This window comes from Pristiophorus japonicus, chromosome 15, assembly GCF_044704955.1.
Source record: "Pristiophorus japonicus isolate sPriJap1 chromosome 15, sPriJap1.hap1, whole genome shotgun sequence".
In the NCBI taxonomy this organism is placed as follows: Eukaryota; Metazoa; Chordata; class Chondrichthyes; family Pristiophoridae; genus Pristiophorus; species Pristiophorus japonicus.
The window spans coordinates 114021820-114036824 of NC_091991.1; the positions used below are offsets into that span (position 1 = coordinate 114021820).

General features: G+C 61.2%; 1 protein-coding gene across 1 annotated transcript in view; it reads left to right on the forward strand.

Annotated features, from left to right (window-relative positions):
• trap1 (TNF receptor-associated protein 1) overlaps positions 1 to 15005 on the forward strand; it is a 41993-nt gene that overhangs the window by 24003 nt on the left and 2985 nt on the right. Inside the window, exons 16-17 of the mRNA XM_070900836.1 lie at positions 3185 to 3330; positions 14784 to 14856. Coding sequence (XP_070756937.1) covers positions 3185 to 3330; positions 14784 to 14856 — 219 coding nt within the window. The remainder of the gene's footprint in view (positions 1 to 3184; positions 3331 to 14783; positions 14857 to 15005) is intronic.

Consider the following 15005-nt stretch of genomic DNA (forward strand, 5'->3'; position numbering starts at 1 on the left):
GGCTGTGAAAGATGCTCTCTTTGGGGCTTGACTTCTTGGATCAGCGTTGCAAGCTCCTCATACGTCGTGGTCGTTGTCGTCGCTGGCGCCAGCAAGTCCCTGACGAGGCCATTGACAGTGGGCCCACAACTGGTTAGCAGGATAGCTCTGCGCTCATCAACCAGTGTGGCCGGATTGTCGCCTGCCAGGTCATTTGCTGTACAAAAATAGTCGAGCCTCTCCACATAGGCGTCCCAATCATCACCATCGGTGAACTGCTGCAACGTACCAAAGTTAGCCATTTTCGAGTGAAGGTCCATAATCTCGTCTCCAATTGCTATGTCTTTAGATGCTCTGATAATGACTCCACGAGGCAATGTGTTGTACTTGAACTGTAATGACCGTAGTCCTTTATTTGTAACTCCAGAGTGAGTTTATCCTCGGCTTGGCACACCTGTACAGGTAACTTACAAGTCTCCCACTGCAGTGCCCTCTGGTGGTACTTGTGTAATGGTACCAGCAGTAAACATGTAGGATACATGACAAGAGATATGGAGCCAAGACGGGTGGATGAAGTTAGGATACAGATCAGCCATGATATCATAAGAACATAAGAAATAGGAGCAGGAGTAGGCCATGCGGCCCCTCGAGCCTGCTCCGTCATTTAATGCGATCATGGACTGAGGTCCACTTCCCTGCCTGCTCCCCATAATCCCTTAATCCCTTAATTAAGAAACTGTCTATCTCTGTCTTAAATCCATTCAATGTCCCAGCTTCCACAGCTCTCTGAGGCAGTGAATTCCACAGATTTACAACCCTCTGAGAGAAGTTCCTCCTCATCTCAGTTTTAAATGGACGGCCCCTTATTCTAAGGTTATGCCCTCTAGTTCTAGTCTCCCCCATCAGTGGAAACATCCTCTCTGCATCCACCTTGTCAAGCCCCCTCATAATCTTATACGTTTTGAAAAGATCGCCTCTCATTCTTCTAAATATGGAGGTTAAAATCACCCATGATTATTGCTGTTCCCTTTTTACAAGCCCCCACTTTTCTTGGTTTATACTCCGACCAACAGAGTTGCTACTGTTAGGGGGCCTATAGACTACACCCACCAGTGACTTTTTCCCCTTATTATTCCTTATCTCCACCCAAACTGTTTCAACATCCTGATCATTGAATGTCGAAACAGGCCCATGAGGCTGAATGGCCTCCTGCTTTTCCTCTGTTCAAACCATTGCAATTGTTCCAAAATCTGTTGTTCTGTAAAAGCGTAGTTTCTTGTCCAAGCCGTGTTCTTGTATCATTCCTGACTGTGTCCGTATTCTGGCAGCTCTCAGTATTCCTCTCAACCAACTCATCTCTGCTGATGCTTTCTTTTGCTCATCAACTTTTCTCATGGTCCAATACTCTGATCCGTGTAATAATATGTCGCTTCATAAACTCTCTCGCTTTTACTGAAATATTTTTGGCCTTCCACATCCTGCTTAATCTTTGGAGGGATATGATCGGGGCCCAGGGGAGGCGCGAGGCTGGGGCCCAGGGGCAGCACGGGCCAGTCCACACTGCGATATGTGTGCGCACTAGGTCCGTGCAGCAGAGCTGGTCTCCAGTTGTCTTGGGTAATCCTTGCCTCTGGACCAAGACCTAGCTCTGTCAAGCCCGTGTGGTGGCTGGTGTGCAACGGTCACCACATGTTAAAAAAATGCACACACAGGCATCTTCCACCCTTCAGGATGTAGTTCAGGTCCTTCATTGAAACACCTGTGAACTCATCCTTTTTTTGGTGTGGAAGCAAGTCATCCTTGTTTCGAGGGACTGCCTATGATGATGATGATGATGATGAATCTTCCAAACGCAGCAGTGACTGTGTAGGAAATGTGGCAGCTAATGCACAGCAAGCTTCCATAAACAAGCTTCCGACGTGATAATGATACTCTGTTTTATTATACTCTGTTTTAGTATACGGTATTCACTGCTCACGATGTGGTCTGCTCTACATTGGGGAGATCAAATGCAGATTGGGTGACCGCTTTGCAGAACACTGCCGTTCAGTCCGTAAGCGTGACCCTGAGCTTTCGGTCGCCTGTCACTTTAATTCTCCGCTCCATCCTCAGCCTCCTACACTGTTTCAATGAAGCTCAAGGAACAGCGCCTCATCTTTTGTTTAGGCACTTTACAGCTTCTGGACTCAACATCGCGTTCAACAATTTCAGACCATAATCTTCACCCATATTATTTTCCCTTTCGTCCCTTTTTTTTTAAACAACACTCCCCTTTTTCTTGCTCTTTCCCAGGGCAGGTGATGATTCCGCCATTCACTCCCTCTCTAGACTCATCTTTTGTTTCCTAACTTGTCCCATTACCATCTCAATTCGGCCCATCATCCCTTTTGTGTCTCAATCTCTCCTGCCTTCCACCCTATCACAGACCTTCCCTTTGCTCTTTCCTCCCGTCCCCCTTTCACCGCCCCTGCACTTCCTGAAGAATCTGTTACATTTTGAACATTCGCCAGTTCTGACGAAGGATCAGAGACCCGAAATGTTAACTCTGTTTCTCTCCACAGATTGCTGCCTGACCCGCTGAGATTTCCAGCATTGTCTGTTTTTACTCTGTTTTAATGTTGGTTTAGGGATAAATAATGGCCAGGACCTTGGGGAGAACTCCCTGTTCTTCTTTGAAATAGTCCCATGGGATCTTTTACATCCACCTGGGGGCCTCTGTTTAACGTCTCATCCGATAGACGGCAGCACTCCCTCAGTACTGTACTGGAGTGTCAGCCTGGATTTTGTGCTCATGTTTCTGGACTGGGACTTGAACCCACAAACTTCCTACACTAGAAAAGCACCACATCACCACCTCCCCTTCTACCGTTCCTGCAGGTCTGGTGAACATCGGCCAGCGCGGACCCACAGGAAAATAGCACTGGGAATAATACAAAACAATTGGCTGACATCCTATATTTAAAGCTTATCTGTTACAGATTATGTCATGTATTTCAAATGGGTTACGTGACCACATCTTCTGTTTTTGGTGATGCTGTTTGAGGGGGAATGTTGGTCGGGACTCCAAGGAGAACCCCCTGCTCTTCAATTAGTGCGGTGCGAGCGGAACATTCAGTGTGGGGGTTCGGTTTCTTGTCTCACGTTAGATTGTGTCCCCAAACAAATTCAGATTTGCTTTCTCCCCCCGCCCCCCGTGTTGAACCAGCTCACGCCGCGCTTGGACACTCACCCCGCCATGATCACCTTGCTGGAGATGGGCGCAGCGCGGCACTTCCTGCGGACACAGCAGCTTGCCAAGTCCAGTGAGGAGCGAGCGCAGATCCTGCAGCCGACGCTGGAAATCAACGGCAGGTAAGTTGCGGCCCATGATGGTCCGGGCTGCGTCACGTGGGAGGGGAATTGGTGCCTTCACAAGGGAGTCCTGAGTGTCCCCCCCTCTCTCGCTCTCCGTGTCCCCCCCTCTCTCTCGCTCTCCGTGTCCCCCCCTCTCTCGCTCTCCGTGTCCCCCCCTCTCTCGCTCTCCGTGTCCCCCACTCTCTCGCTCTCCGTGTCCCCCCCTCTCTCGCTCTCCGTGTCCCCCCCTCTCTCGCTCTCCGTGTCCCCCCCTCTCTCGCTCTCCGTGTCCCCCCCTCTCTCGCTCTCCGTGTCCCCCCCTCTCTCGCTCTCCGTGTCCCCCCCTCTCTCGCTCTCCGTGTCCCCCCTCTCTCGCTCTCCGTGTCCCCCCCTCTCTCGCTCTCCGTGTCCCCCCCTCTCTCGCTCTCCGTGTCCCCCCCTCTCTCGCTCTCCGTGTCCCCCCCTCTCTCGCTCTCCGTGTCCCCCCCTCTCTCGCTCTCCGTGTCCCCCCCTCTCTCGCTCTCCGTGTCCCCCCCTCTCTCGCTCTCCGTGTCCCCCCCTCTCTCGCTCTCCGTGTCCCCCCCTCTCTCGCTCTCCGTGTCCCCCCCTCTCTCGCTCTCCGTGTCCCCCCCTCTCTCGCTCTCCGTGTCCCCCCCTCTCTCGCTCTCCGTGTCCCCCCCTCTCTCGCTCTCCGTGTCCCCCCCTCTCTCGCTCTCCGTGTCCCCCCCTCTCTCGCTCTCCGTGTCCCCCCCTCTCTCGCTCTCCGTGTCCCCCCCTCTCTCGCTCTCCGTGTCCCCCCCTCTCTCGCTCTCCGTGTCCCCCCCTCTCTCGCTCTCCGTGTCCCCCCCTCTCTCGCTCTCCGTGTCCCCCCCTCTCTCGCTCTCCGTGTCCCCCCCTCTCTCGCTCTCCGTGTCCCCCCCTCTCTCGCTCTCCGTGTCCCCCCCTCTCTCGCTCTCCGTGTCCCCCCCTCTCTCGCTCTCCGTGTCCCCCCCTCTCTCGCTCTCCGTGTCCCCCCCTCTCTCGCTCTCCGTGTCCCCCCCTCTCTCGCTCTCCGTGTCCCCCCCTCTCTCGCTCTCCGTGTCCCCCCCTCTCTCGCTCTCCGTGTCCCCCCCTCTCTCGCTCTCCGTGTCCCCCCCTCTCTCGCTCTCCGTGTCCCCCCCTCTCTCGCTCTCCGTGTCCCCCCCTCTCTCGCTCTCCGTGTCCCCCCCTCTCTCGCTCTCCGTGTCCCCCCCTCTCTCGCTCTCCGTGTCCCCCCCTCTCTCGCTCTCCGTGTCCCCCCCTCTCTCGCTCTCCGTGTCCCCCCCTCTCTCGCTCTCCGTGTCCCCCCCTCTCTCGCTCTCCGTGTCCCCCCCTCTCTCGCTCTCCGTGTCCCCCCCTCTCTCGCTCTCCGTGTCCCCCCCTCTCTCGCTCTCCGTGTCCCCCCCTCTCTCGCTCTCCGTGTCCCCCCCTCTCTCGCTCTCCGTGTCCCCCCCTCTCTCGCTCTCCGTGTCCCCCCCTCTCTCGCTCTCCGTGTCCCCCCCTCTCTCGCTCTCCGTGTCCCCCCCTCTCTCGCTCTCCGTGTCCCCCCCTCTCTCGCTCTCCGTGTCCCCCCCTCTCTCGCTCTCCGTGTCCCCCCCTCTCTCGCTCTCCGTGTCCCCCCCTCTCTCGCTCTCCGTGTCCCCCCCTCTCTCGCTCTCCGTGTCCCCCCCTCTCTCGCTCTCCGTGTCCCCCCCTCTCTCGCTCTCCGTGTCCCCCCCTCTCTCGCTCTCCGTGTCCCCCCCTCTCTCGCTCTCCGTGTCCCCCCCTCTCTCGCTCTCCGTGTCCCCCCCTCTCTCGCTCTCCGTGTCCCCCCCTCTCTCGCTCTCCGTGTCCCCCCCTCTCTCGCTCTCCGTGTCCCCCCCTCTCTCGCTCTCCGTGTCCCCCCCTCTCTCGCTCTCCGTGTCCCCCCCTCTCTCGCTCTCCGTGTCCCCCCCTCTCTCGCTCTCCGTGTCCCCCCCTCTCTCGCTCTCCGTGTCCCCCCCTCTCTCGCTCTCCGTGTCCCCCCCTCTCTCGCTCTCCGTGTCCCCCCCTCTCTCGCTCTCCGTGTCCCCCCCTCTCTCGCTCTCCGTGTCCCCCCCTCTCTCGCTCTCCGTGTCCCCCCCTCTCTCGCTCTCCGTGTCCCCCCCTCTCTCGCTCTCCGTGTCCCCCCCTCTCTCGCTCTCCGTGTCCCCCCCTCTCTCGCTCTCCGTGTCCCCCCCTCTCTCGCTCTCCGTGTCCCCCCCTCTCTCGCTCTCCGTGTCCCCCCCTCTCTCGCTCTCCGTGTCCCCCCCTCTCTCGCTCTCCGTGTCCCCCCCTCTCTCGCTCTCCGTGTCCCCCCCTCTCTCGCTCTCCGTGTCCCCCCCTCTCTCGCTCTCCGTGTCCCCCCCTCTCTCGCTCTCCGTGTCCCCCCCTCTCTCGCTCTCCGTGTCCCCCCCTCTCTCGCTCTCCGTGTCCCCCCCTCTCTCGCTCTCCGTGTCCCCCCCTCTCTCGCTCTCCGTGTCCCCCCCTCTCTCGCTCTCCGTGTCCCCCCCTCTCTCGCTCTCCGTGTCCCCCCCTCTCTCGCTCTCCGTGTCCCCCCCTCTCTCGCTCTCCGTGTCCCCCCCTCTCTCGCTCTCCGTGTCCCCCCCTCTCTCGCTCTCCGTGTCCCCCCCTCTCTCGCTCTCCGTGTCCCCCCCTCTCTCGCTCTCCGTGTCCCCCCCTCTCTCGCTCTCCGTGTCCCCCCCTCTCTCGCTCTCCGTGTCCCCCCCTCTCTCGCTCTCCGTGTCCCCCCCTCTCTCGCTCTCCGTGTCCCCCCCTCTCTCGCTCTCCGTGTCCCCCCCTCTCTCGCTCTCCGTGTCCCCCCCTCTCTCGCTCTCCGTGTCCCCCCCTCTCTCGCTCTCCGTGTCCCCCCCTCTCTCGCTCTCCGTGTCCCCCCCTCTCTCGCTCTCCGTGTCCCCCCCTCTCTCGCTCTCCGTGTCCCCCCCTCTCTCGCTCTCCGTGTCCCCCCCTCTCTCGCTCTCCGTGTCCCCCCCTCTCTCGCTCTCCGTGTCCCCCCCTCTCTCGCTCTCCGTGTCCCCCCCTCTCTCGCTCTCCGTGTCCCCCCCTCTCTCGCTCTCCGTGTCCCCCCCTCTCTCGCTCTCCGTGTCCCCCCCTCTCTCGCTCTCCGTGTCCCCCCCTCTCTCGCTCTCCGTGTCCCCCCCTCTCTCGCTCTCCGTGTCCCCCCCTCTCTCGCTCTCCGTGTCCCCCCCTCTCTCGCTCTCCGTGTCCCCCCCTCTCTCGCTCTCCGTGTCCCCCCCTCTCTCGCTCTCCGTGTCCCCCCCTCTCTCGCTCTCCGTGTCCCCCCCTCTCTCGCTCTCCGTGTCCCCCCCTCTCTCGCTCTCCGTGTCCCCCCCTCTCTCGCTCTCCGTGTCCCCCCCTCTCTCGCTCTCCGTGTCCCCCCCTCTCTCGCTCTCCGTGTCCCCCCCTCTCTCGCTCTCCGTGTCCCCCCCTCTCTCGCTCTCCGTGTCCCCCCCTCTCTCGCTCTCCGTGTCCCCCCCTCTCTCGCTCTCCGTGTCCCCCCCTCTCTCGCTCTCCGTGTCCCCCCCTCTCTCGCTCTCCGTGTCCCCCCCTCTCTCGCTCTCCGTGTCCCCCCCTCTCTCGCTCTCCGTGTCCCCCCCTCTCTCGCTCTCCGTGTCCCCCCCTCTCTCGCTCTCCGTGTCCCCCCCTCTCTCGCTCTCCGTGTCCCCCCCTCTCTCGCTCTCCGTGTCCCCCCCTCTCTCGCTCTCCGTGTCCCCCCCTCTCTCGCTCTCCGTGTCCCCCCCTCTCTCGCTCTCCGTGTCCCCCCCTCTCTCGCTCTCCGTGTCCCCCCCTCTCTCGCTCTCCGTGTCCCCCCCTCTCTCGCTCTCCGTGTCCCCCCCTCTCTCGCTCTCCGTGTCCCCCCCTCTCTCGCTCTCCGTGTCCCCCCCTCTCTCGCTCTCCGTGTCCCCCCCTCTCTCGCTCTCCGTGTCCCCCCCTCTCTCGCTCTCCGTGTCCCCCCCTCTCTCGCTCTCCGTGTCCCCCCCTCTCTCGCTCTCCGTGTCCCCCCCTCTCTCGCTCTCCGTGTCCCCCCCTCTCTCGCTCTCCGTGTCCCCCCCTCTCTCGCTCTCCGTGTCCCCCCCTCTCTCGCTCTCCGTGTCCCCCCCTCTCTCGCTCTCCGTGTCCCCCCCTCTCTCGCTCTCCGTGTCCCCCCCTCTCTCGCTCTCCGTGTCCCCCCCTCTCTCGCTCTCCGTGTCCCCCCCTCTCTCGCTCTCCGTGTCCCCCCCTCTCTCGCTCTCCGTGTCCCCCCCTCTCTCGCTCTCCGTGTCCCCCCCTCTCTCGCTCTCCGTGTCCCCCCCTCTCTCGCTCTCCGTGTCCCCCCCTCTCTCGCTCTCCGTGTCCCCCCCTCTCTCGCTCTCCGTGTCCCCCCCTCTCTCGCTCTCCGTGTCCCCCCCTCTCCGCTCTCCGTGTCCCCCCCTCTCTCGCTCTCCGTGTCCCCCCCTCTCTCGCTCTCCGTGTCCCCCCCTCTCTCGCTCTCCGTGTCCCCCCCTCTCTCGCTCTCCGTGTCCCCCCCTCTCTCGCTCTCCGTGTCCCCCCCTCTCTCGCTCTCCGTGTCCCCCCCTCTCTCGCTCTCCGTGTCCCCCCCTCTCTCGCTCTCCGTGTCCCCCCCTCTCTCGCTCTCCGTGTCCCCCCCTCTCTCGCTCTCCGTGTCCCCCCCTCTCTCGCTCTCCGTGTCCCCCCCTCTCTCGCTCTCCGTGTCCCCCCCTCTCTCGCTCTCCGTGTCCCCCCCTCTCTCGCTCTCCGTGTCCCCCCCTCTCTCGCTCTCCGTGTCCCCCCCTCTCTCGCTCTCCGTGTCCCCCCCTCTCTCGCTCTCCGTGTCCCCCCCTCTCTCGCTCTCCGTGTCCCCCCCTCTCTCGCTCTCCGTGTCCCCCCCTCTCTCGCTCTCCGTGTCCCCCCCTCTCTCGCTCTCCGTGTCCCCCCCTCTCTCGCTCTCCGTGTCCCCCCCTCTCTCGCTCTCCGTGTCCCCCCCTCTCTCGCTCTCCGTGTCCCCCCCTCTCTCGCTCTCCGTGTCCCCCCCTCTCTCGCTCTCCGTGTCCCCCCCTCTCTCGCTCTCCGTGTCCCCCCCTCTCTCGCTCTCCGTGTCCCCCCCTCTCTCGCTCTCCGTGTCCCCCCCTCTCTCGCTCTCCGTGTCCCCCCCTCTCTCGCTCTCCGTGTCCCCCCCTCTCTCGCTCTCCGTGTCCCCCCCTCTCTCGCTCTCCGTGTCCCCCCCTCTCTCGCTCTCCGTGTCCCCCCCTCTCTCGCTCTCCGTGTCCCCCCCTCTCTCGCTCTCCGTGTCCCCCCCTCTCTCGCTCTCCGTGTCCCCCCCTCTCTCGCTCTCCGTGTCCCCCCCTCTCTCGCTCTCCGTGTCCCCCCCTCTCTCGCTCTCCGTGTCCCCCCCTCTCTCGCTCTCCGTGTCCCCCCCTCTCTCGCTCTCCGTGTCCCCCCCTCTCTCGCTCTCCGTGTCCCCCCCTCTCTCGCTCTCCGTGTCCCCCCCTCTCTCGCTCTCCGTGTCCCCCCCTCTCTCGCTCTCCGTGTCCCCCCCTCTCTCGCTCTCCGTGTCCCCCCCTCTCTCGCTCTCCGTGTCCCCCCCTCTCTCGCTCTCCGTGTCCCCCCCTCTCTCGCTCTCCGTGTCCCCCCCTCTCTCGCTCTCCGTGTCCCCCCCTCTCTCGCTCTCCGTGTCCCCCCCTCTCTCGCTCTCCGTGTCCCCCCCTCTCTCGCTCTCCGTGTCCCCCCCTCTCTCGCTCTCCGTGTCCCCCCTCTCTCGCTCTCCGTGTCCCCCCCTCTCTCGCTCTCCGTGTCCCCCCCTCTCTCGCTCTCCGTGTCCCCCCCTCTCTCGCTCTCCGTGTCCCCCCCTCTCTCGCTCTCCGTGTCCCCCCCTCTCTCGCTCTCCGTGTCCCCCCCTCTCTCGCTCTCCGTGTCCCCCCCTCTCTCGCTCTCCGTGTCCCCCCCTCTCTCGCTCTCCGTGTCCCCCCCTCTCTCGCTCTCCGTGTCCCCCCCTCTCTCGCTCTCCGTGTCCCCCCCTCTCTCGCTCTCCGTGTCCCCCCCTCTCTCGCTCTCCGTGTCCCCCCTCTCTCGCTCTCCGTGTCCCCCCCTCTCTCGCTCTCCGTGTCCCCCCTCTCTCGCTCTCCGTGTCCCCCCCCTCTCTCGCTCTCCGTGTCCCCCCCTCTCTCGCTCTCCGTGTCCCCCCCTCTCTCGCTCTCCGTGTCCCCCCCTCTCTCGCTCTCCGTGTCCCCCCTCTCTCGCTCTCCGTGTCCCCCCCTCTCTCGCTCTCCGTGTCCCCCCCTCTCTCGCTCTCCGTGTCCCCCCCTCTCTCGCTCTCCGTGTCCCCCCCTCTCTCGCTCTCCGTGTCCCCCCCTCTCTCGCTCTCCGTGTCCCCCCCTCTCTCGCTCTCCGTGTCCCCCCCTCTCTCGCTCTCCGTGTCCCCCCCTCTCTCGCTCTCCGTGTCCCCCCCTCTCTCGCTCTCCCGTGTCCCCCCCTCTCTCGCTCTCCGTGTCCCCCCCTCTCTCGCTCTCCGTGTCCCCCCCTCTCTCGCTCTCCGTGTCCCCCCCTCTCTCGCTCTCCGTGTCCCCCCCTCTCTCGCTCTCCGTGTCCCCCCCTCTCTCGCTCTCCGTGTCCCCCCTCTCTCGCTCTCCGTGTCCCCCCCTCTCTCGCTCTCCGTGTCCCCCCCTCTCTCGCTCTCCGTGTCCCCCCCTCTCTCGCTCTCCGTGTCCCCCCCTCTCTCGCTCTCCGTGTCCCCCCCTCTCTCGCTCTCCGTGTCCCCCCCTCTCTCGCTCTCCGTGTCCCCCCCTCTCTCGCTCTCCGTGTCCCCCCTCTCTCGCTCTCCGTGTCCCCCCCTCTCTCGCTCTCCGTGTCCCCCCCTCCCTCGCTCTCCGTGTCCCTCGCTCTCCGTGTCCCCCCTCCCTCGCTCTCCGTGTCCCCCCCTCCCTCGCTCTCCGTGTCCCCCCCTCTCTCGCTCTCCGTGTCCCCCCCTCTCTCGCTCTCCGTGTCCCCCCCTCTCTCGCTCTCCGTGGTCCCCCCTCTCTCGCTCTCCGTGTCCCCCCTCTCGCTCTCCGTGTCCCCCCTCTCTCGCTCTCCGTGTCCCCCCTCTCTCGCTCTCCGTGTCCCCCCTCTCTCGCTCTCCGTGTCCCCCCCTCTCTGCTCTTCCCCCCCTCGCTCTTCCCCCCCCTCGCTCTTCCCCCCCCTCGCTCTTCCCCCCCCTCGCTCTTCCCCCCCCTCGCTCTTTCCCCCCCCTCGCTCTTCCCCCCCCTCGCTCTTCCCCCCCCCCCTCGCTCGCTTCCCCCCCCTCTCTCGCTTCCCCCCCCCTCTCTCGCTTCCCCCCCCTCTCTCGCTTCCCCCCCCTCTCTCGCTTCCCCCCCTCTCTCGCTTCCCCCCCTCTCTCGCTTCCCCCCCCTCTCTCGCTTCCCCCCCCTCTCTCGCTTCCCCCCCTCTCTCTCGCTTCCCCCCCTCTCTCGCTTCCCCCCCCCTCTCTCGCTTCCCCCCCCCTCTCTCGCTTCCCCCCCCTCTCTCGCTTCCCCCCCCTCTCTCGCTTCCCCCCCCCTCTCTCGCTTCCCCCCCCCCTCTCTCGCTTCCCCCCCCCTCTCTCGCTTCCCCCCCCCTCGTTCTCCCCCCCATCTCGCTCTCTTCCCCCCCCCCCATCTCGCTCTCTTCCCCCCCCCCCCATCTCGCTCTCTTCCCCCCCCCATCTCGCTCTCTTCCCCCCCATCTCGCTCTTCCCCCCCCCCATCTCGCTCTCTTCTCCCCCCCCATCTCGCTCTCTTCCCCCCCCATCTCGCTCTTCCCCCCCCCCCCATCTCGCTCTCTTCCCCCCCATCTCGCTCTCTTCCCCCCCCCCCCATCTCGCTCTCTTCCCCCCCCCCCATCTCGCTCTCTTCCCCCCCCCCCATCTCGCTCTCTTCCCCCCCCCCCATCTCGCTCTCTTCCCCCCCCCCCATCTCGCTCTCTTCCCCCCCCCCCATCTCGCTCTCTTCCCCCCCCCCCATCTCGCTCTCTTCCCCCCCCCCCATCCCGCTCTCTTTCCCCCCCCCCCATCTCGCTCTCTTCCCCCCCCCCCCATCTCGCTCTCTTCCCCCCCCCCATCCCGCTCTCTTTCCCCCCCCCCATCTCGCTCTCTTCCCCCCCCCCCATCTCGCTCTCTTCCCCCCCCCATCTCGCTCTCTTCCCCCCCATCTCGCTCTCTTCCCCCCCCATCTCGCTCTTCCCCCCCCCATCTCGCTCTCTTCTCCCCCCCCATCTCGCTCTCTTCCCCCCCCATCTCGCTCTTCCCCCCCCCCCATCTCGCTCTCTTCCCCCCCATCTCGCTCTCTTCCCCCCCCCCCCCCATCTCGCTCTCTTCCCCCCCCCCCCCCCATCTCGCTCTCTTCCCCCCCCCCCCATCTCGCTCTCTTCCCCCCCCCCATCCCGCTCTCTTTCCCCCCCCCCCATCTCGCTCTCTTCCCCCCCCCCCCATCTCGCTCTCTTCCCCCCCCCCATCTCGCTCTCTTCCCCCCCCCCCTCGCGCTCTCTTCCCCCCCCCCCCATCTCGCTCTCTTTCCCCCCCCCCCCCCATCTCGCTCTCTTTCAACCCCCCCATCTCGCTCTCTTGCCCCCCCCCCATCTCGCTCTCTTCCCCCCCCCATCTCGCTCTCTTCCCCCCCCCCCCATCTCGCTCTCTTCCCCCCCCCCCCATCTCGCTCTCTTCCCCCCCCCCCTCGCGCTCTCTTCCCCCCCCCCCATCTCGCTCTCTTTCCCCCCCCCCCATCTCGCTCTCTTTCAACCCCCCCATCTCGCTCTCTTCCCCCCCCCCATCTCGCTCTCTTCCCCCCCCCCCATCTCGCTCTCTTCCCCCCCCCCCATCTCGCTCTCTTCCCCCCCCCCCATCTCGCTCTTCCCCCCCCCCCATCTCGCTCTTCCCCCCCACCCCCTCGCTCTTCCCCCCCCCCCCCCCCCCGCACCCTCGCTCTTTCCCCCCTCTCCCGCTCTCTCTCCCGCTCTCTCTCCCGCTCTCCCTCCCGCCCTCCCCCTCCCCCTCCCTCTCCTCCCGCTCCCCCTCCCTCTCCTCCCGCTCTCTCTCCCTCTTTCTCTCCCGCACTCTACCTTGCTCTGTCCCTGGCACAGTGAAGAATGCATCAAGCTGCATAGTTTACAGATCGTAGAATCATAGAAATTTACAGAACAGATGGAGGCCATTGTGCCCAGCACATCTGTGCCAGCTGACAAAGTGCTATCCAGCCTAATCCCACTTTCCAGCTCTTGGTTCGTAGCCTTGTAGTTACGGCACTTCAAGTTCACATCCAAGTACTTTTTTCAATGCTATGGAGGTTTCTGCCTCTGCCACCCTTTCAGGCAGTGATTTAAAACCCCCACCACCCTCCGGGTGAAAATATTTCTCCTCAAATCCTCTCTAAACCTTCTACCAATTACTTTAAACCTTTGCCCCCTGGTTATTGACCCCTCTGCTAAAGGAAATAGGTCCATTTTATCCACTCTATCTAGGCCCCTCATAATTTTATACACCTCAATTAGGTCTCTCCTCAGCCTCCTCTGTTCCAAAGAAAACAACCCCAGCCTATCCAATCTTTCCTCATAGCTAAAATTCCCCAGTCCAGGCAACATCCTCGTAAATCTCCTCTGTACCTTCTCTAGTGCCATCACATCTTTCTTGTAATGCGGTGACCAGAACTGCACGCAGTACTCTAGCTGTGGTCTAACCAGTGTTTTATACAGTTCAAGCATAACCTCCCTGCTCTTGTATTCTATGCCTCAGCTAATAAAGGCAAGTATTCCATATGCCTTCTTAACTATCTTAACTAGCTGTTCTGCTACATTCAGGGCTCTGTGGACCTGCACTCCAAGTTTCCTCTGTTCCTCTACACTTCTCAGTGTCCTACCATTTATTGAGTATTCCCTTGCCTTGTTAGCCCTCTCCAAATGCATTACCTCACACTTTTCCAGATTAAATTCCATTTGCCACTGTTCTGCCCACCTGTCCAGTTGATTGATATCTTCCTGCAGTCTGCAGCTTTCTTCTTCATTATCAACCACACGGCCAATTTTTGTATCATCTGCAAACTTCTTAATCATACTCTAACATTCAAGTCCAAGTCATTGATACCCAGCACTGAGCCCTGTGGAACCCCACTGGATACAACCTTCCAGTCACAAAAACACCCATTGACCATTACCCTTTGCTTCCTGCCTCTAAGCCAATTTTGGATCCAACTTGCCACTTTGCCCTGGATCCCATGGGCTTTTACTTTCATGACCAGACTGCCATGTGGAACCTTATCAAAAGCTTTGCTAAAGTCCATATACGCACTGCCCTCATCAACCCTCCTGGTTACCTCCTCAAAAAATTCAATCAAGTTAGTCAGACACAACCTTCCCTTAACAAATCCATGCTGACCTTGATTAAGCCGTGTCTTCACAACTGAAGATTTATCCTGTTCCTCACAATTTTTTCCAATAATTTTCCCACCACTGAGGTTCGGCTGACTGGCCTGTAATTACTCGGTCTATCCCTTTCTCCCTTTTTAAACAAAGGTACAACATTAGCAGTCCTCCAGGCCTCTGGCACCGCACCTGTAGCCAGAGAAGATTGGAAAATGATGGTCAGAGCCTCTGCTATTTCCTCTCTTACTTCTCTTAACAGCCTGGGATACATTTCATTCGGGCCTGGGGATTTATCCACTTTCAAAGCTACTAAATCCCTTAATACTTCCTCTCTCTCTATGTTTATCTCATCTAATATTTCCCACTCCTCTTCCCTGCTTGCAGTGTCTGCATTGCCCCTCCTTTGTGAAAACAGACGCAAGGTATTCATGAAGAACCATACCCACTTCTTCCGCCTCCACACACAGATTACCTTTATAGTCTCTTTAGTTATCCTCTTGCTCTTAATGTATTTATAAAACATCTTTGGGTTTTCCTTGACTTTACTTGCCAATATTTTTTTATGCCTTCTCTTTGCTTTCCTAATTTCCTTTTTAATTTCACCCCTGCACTTTCTATCATCATCATCATAGGCAGTCCCTCGAAGCGAGAATGACTTGCTTCCACGCCGAAAAGTGATGAGTTCACAGGTGTTTCAATGAAGGACCTGATATTCCAGGTCCAGAATTACATGTTGAAGGGTGGAAGATGCCTGTGCGTGGATTTTTTTAACGTGTGGTGGCCGTTGCACACCAGCCACCACACGGGCTTGACAGAGCTCGGCCTTGGTCCAGTGGCAAGGGTTACCCAAGATGACCGGAGACCAGCTCTACTGCATGAGGGTTTCTGTGGTATTAAGCCCTCAGTATCGGTCATAAGCCTCCCTTTTTTTTCTTTATCCTACCCTGTACGCCCCTTGACATCCAGGGGGCTCTAGATTTGTTAGTCCCACCCTTTTTCTTTAAGGGAACCTACTTGCTCCGAACTTGCTCATGGTTATTTAGGAATTGCAGAGACCTCATTCATTTATTGACCTGTATCCTGTACTGTTTCAGTCACACCCTGATTAAGAAGCTGAATGAATTACGAGACAGGAATCCGGAGCTGGCTCAATTGCTGCTCGACCAGGTGAGTGAGTGTCTTCAGTACCAATTCCCAACCCCCCTGTGCCCAGTCATGGTGCTGATGATCAGCTGGCAGTGCTGACGGGCATCAAACAGCAGGGTATGAACTATCCTAGAGCTGCACATCCTGATGAGTGGGTTTGGGGATTCTGT